Source organism: Helianthus annuus, chromosome 15, assembly GCF_002127325.2.
Source record: "Helianthus annuus cultivar XRQ/B chromosome 15, HanXRQr2.0-SUNRISE, whole genome shotgun sequence".
NCBI lineage: Eukaryota > Viridiplantae > Streptophyta > Magnoliopsida > Asterales > Asteraceae > Helianthus > Helianthus annuus.
In genome coordinates, this window is record NC_035447.2 from 5873477 (window position 1) to 5885892 (window position 12416).

The 12416-nt window shown below is 41.0% G+C and overlaps 1 protein-coding gene across 1 annotated transcript; it reads right to left on the bottom strand.

The window, feature by feature from the left end:
• Nucleotides 1–730: 730 nt before the first annotated feature.
• Nucleotides 731–7450, bottom strand: LOC110910288. The gene is made up of 3 exons (XM_022154981.2): nt 7085–7450; nt 2637–2778; nt 731–928 (listed from the first exon to the last, which is right to left on the bottom strand). Exons 1-3 carry the CDS (start codon nt 7387–7389, stop codon nt 845–847), a joined length of 531 nt encoding a protein of 176 aa, XP_022010673.1. The 5' UTR covers nt 7390–7450; the 3' UTR covers nt 731–844.
• Nucleotides 7451–12416: the final 4966 nt, after the last annotated feature.

The following is a 12416-nucleotide window of genomic DNA, read 5'->3' on the forward strand; positions in this document are numbered from 1 at the left end:
TGATTGTTCCCCTCAACCATGACAGTAGCTCCTATTATTTTCCCGTTTCTTGGAATTGATTCGTGTAAGTGTGAGTAGCGAACCTATAGAACTCTAGAGAGTAGAGATCTAGTAGTGTTATAAAGGCTGGTTCATTTCACCTGCTGCTAGAATTATACTTGTTTTGTGCAAAATCGATCTAGGAGTGGATAAAACTAGAGTGCAAACGAGCCGAGCCCGAGCTCGGTCAGGCTCGAGCTCGAGCTCGATTAACTTATGAGAGCTCGGGCTTGAGCTCGGCTCGATTCGAGCTTTGTTTTCAAAGCTCGAGCTCGGCTCTTTTGTATTTTATCAAGCTCGAGCTCGGCTCGTTTATTATCCATTAATTAGTATATTAAATAAAAATAATATAAATAATAGACTTTTTAGGCTTACGAGCTCGATAAGTAAAGCTCGGGCTCGGGCTCGTTTACTAAATAAGCTTACTTTTAGGTTCGAGGTCGGCTTGTAAACAAGTTTAAATAAGCTCGGCTCGACTCGGCTCGTTTACACTAAGGCTCGATAAAGCTCGACAAGCCAAACGAGCTTCACATGTGAGGCTCGAGCTCGGGCTCGATAAACAAACGAGCTTTGTTTTGAGGCTCAAGCTCGGCTCGGGCTTGATAAGGCTCGGCTCGTTTCGAGCTTTTTTCTCGAGCCGATCTCGAGTAGCTCGCGAGCCGCTCGGCTCGTTTGCACCCCTAGATAAAACTATAGGCAAATTTAAAGCTAATGCAATTGAATATGATCTTATAATAGTTTACAATTTACATACAAAGAAAATCACCCTCCTGCCAGCTGTGTGATGAGCGTTCCCAGCCAAAGATTAAGAGTTGTTTCTTAAGCCAAATGTGTCTTCAACACCGCTGGTAACTTTCTTTCTCCGCTCAGCAATCATATCCGTATAAGCCTGAAACGAAAAACAAAAATAGATACCACTGCATTAAATCTAGCAACCAATATCTTTTGTATCTACTTCGTCTAATAAGTTAGGGTTATAGGTAGGGCTGCAAACGAACCAAACGTTCGGCGAACAGTTCGTGAACCGTTCGGCGGGAAGTTTGTTTGTGTTCGTTCGGTTACTAAACAAACGAACACGAACAAGAAATTTCGTTCGTTTAGTTAAATGAACAAACATGAACAGAGGTCATGTTCGTTCGTTTATGTTCATGAACGTTCGGTAATGTGTTCGTTTGTGTTCGATACTTCATTAGTGTTTTTAGTTTTTATATTTTTTTAAATACTTCAAAATTCCGCCAAATTAAATATCTAATAAGTGTCGGTGTATTATATATTCTGTTCATGAACGATTGTTTGTGTTCGTTTGTTTCCATTTGTGTTCATGAACATTAGTTTGTGCTCGTTTGTGTTCGTCAACGTTCGTTGCCTAAAACTAACAAGCAAACATGAACGAACACGAACATGTTCACTTCCTTAACAAACGAACACGAACATAAAATCTCGTTCGATAAGTGTTCGTGAACGGTTCTCAAACACATATATTTCTTAACAAACAAACACGAACAAGGTCTTGTTCGTGTTCGTTCGGTTCGTTTGCAGCCCTAGTTATAGGCTCAAACTCGGCTTGTTTTTCAGATTAAAACTTATGTGTACACCACATTATGTTACATAGAAGCTCAAATTTGGCTGGTTTAAATTAAGAGAGCTCGAATTTGGCTCCTTAGGAGCCATATGTCTAAACAATGAGCTCAGCTAGTGATTGGTTTTATAGGCTAGAGCTTGACTCAGTTGTAAAGATCATATTTACTATATATACAATTATTATAAATAAATTTATGTTATTTAACTGTATTATATTATAAATAAGGTCAACTCCAGTCATGGCTAGGGCTGTAAATGAACCGAACGAACACGAACGAGGCCTTGTTCGTGTTCGTTCGTTAAAGAAATAAATGTGTTCACGAACGGTTCATGAACACTTACCGAACGAGATTTTATGTTCGTGTTCGTTCATTAAGGAAATGAGCGTGTTCACGAACGGTTCACGAACACAAGCGAACACAAATAAATTTGGCGAACGCGATGAAGGATAAAGGTGGATGGCCCAGAGAGTAGCTCTAGAACTTGAATCCCTTGTTGTGGAACGGAGTAGATCATATTCGTCAATGTAAATAATGAGAAAAGAAAGGGAAATGGTGCATAAACAAGGTGAAAGAGGGTTTCCTAGTTTAATTGTTAGGGTAATGATATAAATAAAAGTTTAATAGTATAAAAAGTATAGATAAAATATATGGAAGTATAAAAATCTTTAATTAAAACACGAACATACGAACATAAACGAACGCAAATGAACGAATGTTCACGAACACCTTACCGAACGTTCACGAACACAATTGAACGAACGAGACCTTTGTTCATGTTCGTTCATTTAACTAATCGAACGGAATTTCTTGTTCATGTTCGTTCGTTTATTAAACGAACGAACATAAACGAACTTCCCGCCGAACGGTTCACGAACTGTTCGTTGAACGTTCGGTTCGTTTACAACCCTAGTCATGGCTCGTTAGCTTGAAAATCGATCATGGCTCGTGGCTCGGCTCGCTTACACCCCTATTGATTCTCACACTAGGACATATGATTTAGTTGACGAGTTGTACCTTCGGGTAAGAATAGAGAAAGATGTACCACCATGTGCCAATTAAAACAGAAGCTACTGAAGTGGCTATAATATTGTGCAATATTAGCCAGCTGCCAGCAATGACTGATGCTCCGGTCAACGTTATCGTCCATGGTTGACACCTAGAAATAAGATAAAACAAAAAAAAAATGAGTTTTAAAAACTTTACAAGAAATTTTATCACGTTAATATGTTATGTCCAGACTTCCCAAAAAAACAAGTAAGAATGAGTCTCTCAATCTAATTCTTCTACTGACTGGTAAACTATTGATCTAATGTCTTTCCTATTGGCTATTGTGATCATGGTGGAGATATGCCATAGAATTTTGCCTCCTATTCATGGTTGTAAAAATCCCGACTAGTCTCCGATTAGTCGCCAATTAATCACTAATCGGAGGTTCACCGATTAATGGCGATTAATCACTAGGCGGTCAATGGTGGTCCTATTCTGGCCAAATTTTGGCCTGCCGGCCAAATTTCAACCAAACCTTATAAATTCCTTCCAATTACTTAAAAAATGGGTCAATGACTCAATGAGGGGTTAAAACATGTATATTTTAAAAAACTACATATAAATATGTGTGTGTATATAGTATAACTAAAAATTATATATAAAAATCTCAATCCGATTAATTCCAATTAGTCCCTATTAATCCCGGTTAATCGCTAGTCGGTACCCCACCGCCTGACTAGCGCCTAGCGATTCTTACAACACTGCTCCTATTGTCATCCTATGTCTCCTCACTGTTAGGGGTATCGGATCAGAGTAGGCTCGAGCGGAAGCGGAACAAACACACACACACTAGCAGAAAATAAAGAACACGAGAATTTACGTGGTTCGGTCATGGTGACCTACGTCCACGGGTTGCAACTAGGGTTTTACTTTTATTAGATGCTCACAACTGTTTTTAGAATGACACAGACTACAGTTACATAATAGGTATTTATAGAACAAGATTAGGGTTTCCTACTTGGTCAACAAGTTAACTAAGTGGGCCTAATAACTAGGGCCGGCTAACCCTAACTAGGGCAGGCTAACCCTAATTAGGGCCGGCTACCCTAAAGCCTACGAATCCAACAATCTCCCACTCGGAGGCTTTGCATAGTCCACAAAGTACATCCAAGAAACCCATCACCAGTAACTTCAGTAATCTTTACGTTCAAGTCTTCCCAGCCTCCAGTTCCAAGAACAAGCTAAGACTTTAGTCACATCCAAGCCACCTAGTTGCAACCACACCTCTCATCAAGTAACTGAGAGACCAGTTGAAGCTCCCACAAGCTCCAACCCAACAGTCTTATCAGACCCATTCTCTATCTCAACCGGCTTGCACGATCCACCAGCTCCAGAGATACACCGAGAATTAATACCACTCTCCACATTTTGCAAACTATTTCCAGGAGAGCTTTTTTCTTCAGTCGGAATCTTCGTCTTCAAAACCCAACGGTTCTTTGTGATTGTACCCGGAACACGACCCATGCTCCCACTATCACCAAATCCCCTGACTGGCTTAAACTTAGACCCCCGACCACATTCAACTGACATCCCCAAAGCACCAGGATTCAAGTTCGCAAATTGAACCCTCTTCCGCTTACTAGATTCAGTGAACCAGACTTTATGTTGTACAGGGACGGCTACTCCCTCAGCAGGTATCTCAACTAGATACGACGATCCTCGTCTCCTTCCACAGGCAATAACAAGATTTCCATCAATCACCTTCCACTTCCCACCACCAAACTTAACATCTAGTCCCTGTTTATCCAGTTGACTAACAGAAATAAGTTTCTTCGTTAAACCTGGAATTACCCTAACGTTCTTTAAGTTCCATGTAGTGCCCAGTGGAGTCTTCAGATTGACATCTCCCATACCCGTAACATTAAGAACATGACCGTTAGCTAATCGTACCTTTCCAAAGTCTCCTTTTTTCAGATTCACCATCGTCTCCCCGCTGTGCATGGCGTGAAACGAAGAACCAGAATCCATAGCCCAAGAATCTATAGACTCTTCACAGCAAACCAGTACGTCACCGTCAGATTCATCTGACACAACACTGTTTACATGCTGCTTACCATCCTCTTTCTTAGGATCAGGACACTCGTTTTTAACATGCCCCTTTTCACCACAGTTCCAGCACCTCACATTCTTCCCAGCTTTAGACAAGCTTTTCCTACGATTCCCACTGTTTCTGTTATTACCTCTTCCCCTGCTAACACTGAACATACCAGAAGTAGATCCTCCACTAGTGTTCCTCCGGCGAACGTCTTCACCCAAAACACTATCCCGGACCCGATCAAACTTCAAATTTCCAGTTCCAGCAGTTTCAGTGACCGTTGTCACAAATCCTGACCAACTATCAGGTAAGGAAGATAACAAAACCACAGCCTGAGTGTCATCATCCAACTTCATGCCCACAGTTGCTAACCTGGACAAAATTGAATTGACTTCGTTAATGTGATCAGCAACTGAACTGCCCTCGCTCATCCTCATATTAAACAGTTCTCTCATCAAGAACACCCTATTACCGGCAGACGGTTTCTCATACATATTTGACAGAGCTGTTAACATATCACGAGCAGTTGTTTCTTTCATGATATTAAATGCAACGCTCCTCGTCAAAGCCAATGTAATTTTACCTCTTGCCTTTTTGTCCTTTGAGTTCCAAATTGCCTCGGCAGCTTTATCCATTCCAGCAGGTTTTTCTTCCAGTACCACATCCAAATCGCATTCACCAAGCAACGCCTCTATTTGCATTCTCCACCAAGCAAAATCAGTACCATTGAACTTCTCGATTCGGAACTTCCCGTCTTCAGCCATAGCAAACGAGAAAAACCAGAAAAAAACACAAGGAACCAAGCAACCGAAACCCGAGCAACTTTCAATAAACCAGAAACCCGAAGTACCCGAACCAACGACTTCTCTTGCAAACCCGAGCGTAAACCAGCGAATAACCAGGGTTCAAGAACCGAAACCCTAATCGCCAAACACCCCAAAACCACCAGATCTGCAACAGCAAACCCTACGGCGCAAACCCTAGACCTTACGAGCCGTAACCAGAGAATAGGTACGGGCCGTAAACAAGTTAGCGGCGACGGCAGCAACAGCAGATCAAGATCTCTCGTCCAGCTCTCTCCTTCTCCTGCGATAACCGTGTGAACCGTGTATTTTACTGAACCTTTGGCTCTGATACCACTTGTTAGGCGTATCGGATCAGAGTAGTCTCGAGCGGAAGCGGAACAAACACACACACACTAGCAGAAAATAAAGAACACGAGAATTTACGTGGTTCGGTCAAGGTGACCTACGTCCACGGGTTGCAACTAGGGTTTTACTTTTATTAGATGCTCACAACTGTTTTCAGAATGACACAGACTACAGTTACATAATAGGTATTTATAGAACAAGATTAGGGTTTCCTACTTGGTCAACAAGTTAACTAAGTGGGCCTAATAATTAGGGCCGGGTAACCCTAACTAGGGCAGGCTAACCCTAATTAGGGCCGGCTACCCTAAAGCCTACGAATCCAACACTCACATTATGTTGAATGCTAAAATCTTCTGTTAGTGTCATTTATACAAAGAGAGAGCTTAATTCAGCAGACAATCACATTGGAGCATGGTTGTAAAACAAGGTTTCCAAGTCCGAGTACTCTCCGAGTAATCGCTCCAAGGTAGGCTGCCGAGGCGACTTTCTTCAACTCCGACTAATTACTCGGAGTCGATCAAACGCGGTCAACCTCGGCCAGAATCGGATCTAGTAGGTCAACTCAGGCCGGGTTTAACTTAAAAAAAAAAGTTAAAACATAATTTCTATGCCTATCATATAAAAGAATAAATATCATTTTCACGTAATTTGTTATAAATATTAGTAAATTTATGTTATTTGATATATATCTAATTTCCGAAAACTAATTTCTTAATAATTAACATGTCCGAGTACTCTCCGAGACTCCAGGTACTCTCAACTCTCCACTCGACCGACGAGGGAGCGCCTAGCGACTTTTGCAACCATGATTGGAGTATAACAAACATGACCATTGACGATGCCAATATCTTATATTCAGTGTTTAAAAGTTAACAAACTAAGGCATTGTCTATAAGGAACTCATCGTGTATCAGCTTCTGAAATCAAAAGGCGTCCGAGCTCAAAACGCTTTATAAAGCCAAGGCAACAACAATCTGAATCAAGTCAAGCTACTCACGCAATTATAAACGATGAACGGTGTAAACTTATTAAGTTTCATTTACACAAACAGCTAAAGCAAACCTCAAAACAAACAATTGCATACTATAACAGATATACAAACCAGATCACACTATTTTATCCTAAATTCATCCTATCTAATCTAACATCAACATCTCACCGAAACAATCACTTACACAAATCAATCACAAAAACAACAGAATTAACAACAGATTAACAAAATCACTTACCACGAAGGTTTCGTGTCCCAAACGGAATCATATTCGAGCGAAAGATAGTTGAGATAACCGTCCATATCCTCCACTACACCGTCCTCGTTCAGAAACCTTCGCGCGCTCGAATTCGATTCCTCATTTTCTGGTTGTCCGTTTGAAGAACTGCTGCTGTGAATGCGTAGGGTTTTGTGGCGGAAAGTGGAGGTTCGAAGACGGAGACGGTGTTCATGCCGGAATATTCGGTCGGAGGATTGAGATTCCGGCGAAACGGTTACTGGTGACGGAGTGGAGTAGAGATGGAATGGAGAGATGGTTGCCATGTTTTGTTTGGGGTTTTGAGATGTTTGTTGTTAGCCTTTTCAAACTGTTGGTGATATGTTGGAACTACAAAACGGTGTCGTTTAGATGCAGCCATAGTATTATGATATGATCTGTCAAAACTCAAAAGTAGCCAAGAATCAGATACTTTATGATGAGTTTTAGCTTCAAGACCCCGTTTTAACTTATTTCGCATTATACTAGAATTGCTTCTCCCCTTTATGCCTCTATAATACCTATAGGGACGGTGTTGGGGGCGTTATCAACCCCCTTTTCACGCCTTTATAATACTCATTGCGCATGGTTTAAGATTGAAAATTTTGCTTTGGCTACTGTTAGGGGTGGATTCACCTATGATCAGTGATCCTCATTTACTGATTGGATCTGGTGATCCTTGTTTTTGCTTCAGATAGTGATCATCAGGAGGGTTGCAGGATCAGGATCATGGATCATGGTAAGGATCCTTATTCTAACGATTGTCTACTTTGAATATGTTGTTGTTTTGCAGGAGCACGAGCTTGGACTTGGTCTTGGCGAGATTCCTGGAGCATATTCGTTATTTCTTCCGCACGTGCTTGACCAATATGGACGTCAGAGTTTGTGGGGGACTTGCATGAAATGCGGATAGTTAGTTAGCTTAGATATTTTCCATTTTTAAGGGGATAGCGAGCTAATTTTAGAACACTTGGCTAATTTGGGCTGAACACACACACTATTAACCGCTCTCTTCAGCTCGTTACCATTCACTTGGCGATTACACACTTTTATACACTTTGCACTATAGTGATCCTTGTAACTAGCTCGCTATCATCCGAAGTTGTAACAGATTTGTTATTTAATTTGAGTTGGTGATCGGTAGTTTCCATCACCCGAGGTTTTTTATGTCGGAGATCATTCATTGATTAAGGGCTTTTTCCTCGTATAAATCTCCGTGTCACTTGTTCATTACAATATAAAGTGATCCTTCATATCGTTCAATAATTCAAGCATCATTCCCCGTAACAAAGAGTTTGGTTGCATTATCATTGCTTGATTTTTTGACCAAAACAGCTACCTCAACAAACCAACAATTTAAGTTTAAATTGTGGAGGTAGCGGCTAGGTTCAGCGTCTACCTACATCTGAATCTAACCACTTCAGTTCATTCTATAGACTTTTCATCTGATTCAATTGGTGGAGGCTACAATCAGGCGCATCAACAAATGTATAGTTTATTTAGACTCTTTAACACATATCTTTTCATATTGGGTCTCAGGGTGCATCCATCGTCAATTAAGAGTTTATTTCTTAGACGCTTTGGATAAGTGTCGCATTAAGTGAATGGTTTCTCGTGTGTACCCTAAGCTTAGACATGTCACGTCAAAGTTCGATTTTTAAAGATGTATCTTGACAAGTATATGTGTTAACAAATGAAATTATATTTTATTCAACCTGGCTAATACATGATATTATTCAACCTTCGTCATACACAATTTATTTTAAAATAAAGTAAACTGCAATTTTACCCCCTGGGGTTTAAGCCAATTGACACTCTGACCCCCTCCATGGAAATAATTGCAATTTACCCCCAACGTTGATGTTATGTTGCAATTTTACCCCCTGCTATCTAATTCTGTTTAAAGTCAACATAAGTTATTAACGGTCAAAGGGTATAATCGTCTTTTCCACACTAGTTTTATATCTTACTCAACATAACACCCTAATATATCACACTCGCTGCAATCTTACCCCCCCCCCACCTATTAAGCTCTCCTTCGTTTCTTCTCCGGCGACAAAACGATGAACAGTACGGAGATGGTGAAGGTTTTACAGTCGTCGGTGGTTGTCAGAGAAGGTGTACGGTGGTGATGAAGGTGATTCAGGTTGTAGGTGTGAGGAAGACGACCGGAGATGGTGATAGGCGATAGTGATTATGGTGAACGACGACGAACAACGGTGACTAAAGATGATGGACGATGGATGGAGGTGGTCGTCGATGTGTTTAGTGGTTCGAGAACGGAGATGATGACAATGATTAAACTCGAAACCGAAAACTTAACTCGGAACCTCAACTCGAAATCAGGAGATGATGAAGTGAATTTTTTTAGGAAAAAAAAAGCCTATCCCTAGTGGTGATGACATTTTTTTATGTCATCAACTCGAAACCGAAAACTTAACTCGGAACCTCAACTCGAAGTCAGAGATAATGACAATGATCAAACCCGTAAAAACAAACTTGTGGTGCTCAAAACTACACTCACGACATTTTTTTTTTGAATTTTTTTTACAAATGTGTTTATAATACACGCATCTACATTTATGAAAAAAAAATTTGGTCCAACTCGCCCCGTACGGTGTAGTTCTCATGGTTCTTACAACTGGAGGTGGTTTTCATTTTAGCGGTCCCCTATATATATATATATATATATATATATATATATATATATATATATATATATATATATATATATATATAGTAGGAGTTGGGTGGAAAGTCTATTTTTCCTAGAAAGTCTAGGAAGCAATGAGAATTGGACATGTGGCATTGAGTTATTTTAACTAAAAGGGCAACTATGTAATTTCACATTTTAATTTTATTTTTAGAATTTATTTTTCATTAACTAACATTCTATGATTTTCGGAATTTTTGTTTTTTTTCGAATTCAGATCTGGAGGTCAATGTGTTTATCTGGAAAACTATCAGCAGGTCTTGGTGATGTGTTTTACCAGTCAGAGAGGTTGAAGTCGGTGTGTTTTAACACTCTGAAGTCAATATATAATCACGTTGTGTTTTAACAGTTCTTTTTGCATTTTAACACTCTGAATGTGTTTTATGTTGTCGTCTATGTCACATTACATCACATTGTGTTTTTTGATGATTACATTACATCATAATGTGTTTTACAACAGGTTGTTTTTATACCGGAGTTTAACAAATCTGATTGTGTTTTAAGTCAACAGATTTGCTGGAGGATTCTTGATATTGTGTTTTAACAGCAAGCAGATTTCTTGACATTGTGTTTTAACTGCAAGCAGATTTCTTGACGCTGTGTTTTAACAGCAAGCAGATTGCTGGCCATTGTGTTTTAACAGCAAGCATATTTCTTGACGCTGTGTTTTAACAGCAAGCAGATTTCTTAACGCTGTGTTTTAATAGCAAGCAGATTGCTGGAGGATTCTTGACATTGTGTTTTAACAGCAAGCAGATTCCTTGACATTGTGTTTTAACAGCAAGCATATTTCCTTGACGTTGTGTTTTAACAACAAACAGATTGCTGGACATTGTGTTTTAACAGCAAGCAGATTTATTGACGCTGTGTTTTAACAGCAAGCAGTTTTCTTGACGTTGTGTTTTACCGTCCATGCTGGTAATCCTTCCATTTATCAAGAACGACTCAGAAACCACGGTACAAGCCTCTCTACAATCATCAATTAAAACAACAAAAACGCAGCCAAGTTACAAGCATATTACGACCGAAGACGTATATGCACTTCAAGAACTTTAATCACAACACAAGATATGAATACCTAGTGAAGAAAAGGGGTATGAACAAGCCTTGGAACCGAAATCTGAATGCTCTTGGGTGTCACACCCCCAAAATCCCACCTGCGGAGTACTACCGCTTGGAGGCGTGACTGACCAGGATCCAGCCACCAATCATACTGAACAAGCATATAAGCAGTTATAAAAGTTTAACCAATACGATTGGTGTTTCAAAATAAACAAGTTAAGTTGCAAGCGGAAGCATAAGTTTAAAGTTATAACATAAGTTCAAAAGTTTCAAGTTTAACATAGCACGTAGCAATCCGTGTCCCACAACGACCCTCCTCCATGCAAGCTCCAGCTGAGTACCTATGGTCCTGCAAAGCATGTAGTAACGAGTCAACAACTAGTTGAGTGAGTTCACGGTTGGGTGTTCGTTTTAGTTGTTTCGAAAACAGTTTCATTTAACTGGCATCCTGCCGTGGGGGTTACCCCATAGTTTAAAAACGTGACATGTTCATTCCCAGTTACTCCGGCACTCCAGCCGTGGGGGCTACCCCATGTTAGTTATCAGGCATTTCGGCCGTGGGGGCTACCCCATGTACATCATCTGGCTCTCCAGCCGTGGGGGCTACCCCATGTTATACTAGACTCGTTACCATATCGACTGCTGACTGTAGTCATGTTTATGTGCCCTGAAAACATCAATGTCTATCATCATTGACGTGCCCCAGATCCATTAGTTCACGCCCGTCCTCTGCGGCACGGTGTGAGGCTTGTCAGACCTAAATAGCGCTATCTAACTAATGACCCGCTCGCCATTGGCCCGGCGATTAGTCGATACAAAAAGGAGGGACTTCGTGATAGAGTTTTAGTCTAGTACGTTTATCCGTCCGTCCGGACGAGGAATCACATTCCTGAACCACTGACGTCCTACCCAAGGAGGACGAGGAAACCACGTTCCTTAACCCCGTTCCCAACCCAGGGAATCCCATGCTTTGTAGAGGGTGTGAACTCACCTTGGTTTGCTCGGCAGTTAATCACAGAAAGGTCAATCAGATTGCAGGTAATCAATTAGGTCCTACCACAGATGTTATTCGTATCAGATTCAAGTCCAGCAGTGCACGAATGTTTAACACGTATTGTTCACAGGTAATGGCAACACATTTAACGTTAACAGTCCACAGTTAACATTCAAACACAATCCGGAGTCTAAGTATAAAGCCCGAACAGTTGGGCTCGTAGTAACAGGCCCAAACAATACGTCAACAGTAGCACAGAAGTCCATAAATCCGGCCCACTAACTTAGGCCCATAAGTGTGGTCTCGAGTCGCAACCGGACTCGCAAGCATGGTCTCGAGTCATGCTGTTTGTGCTGATCTCAGGTGGTTGCGAGTCGCAACCTATGTCGCAACCGTGGTTTCGGCTAATCATGCTGAGGTCTCGAGTCGCAACGGGACTCGTAACCTGTGGTCTCGGCTTGTCCTGTTATGGTTGCGAGTCGCAACCGCGTGGTCTCGAGTTGTCACGCTGTGGTTGCGAGTCGCAACTGTGTGATTGCGAGTCG

Coding starts and splice junctions, on each gene's coding strand:
- LOC110910288 (XM_022154981.2), bottom strand. CDS start 7,389: ATGGCAACCATCTCTCCATTCCATCTCTACTCCACTCCGTCACCAGTA. Junction 2,779..7,084: donor TGGGACACGAAACCTTCGTG/GTAAGTGATTTT, acceptor TCTTATTTCTAG/GTGTCAACCATGGACGATAA. Junction 929..2,636: donor TTCTCTATTCTTACCCGAAG/GTACAACTCGTC, acceptor TTTTCGTTTCAG/GCTTATACGGATATGATTGC.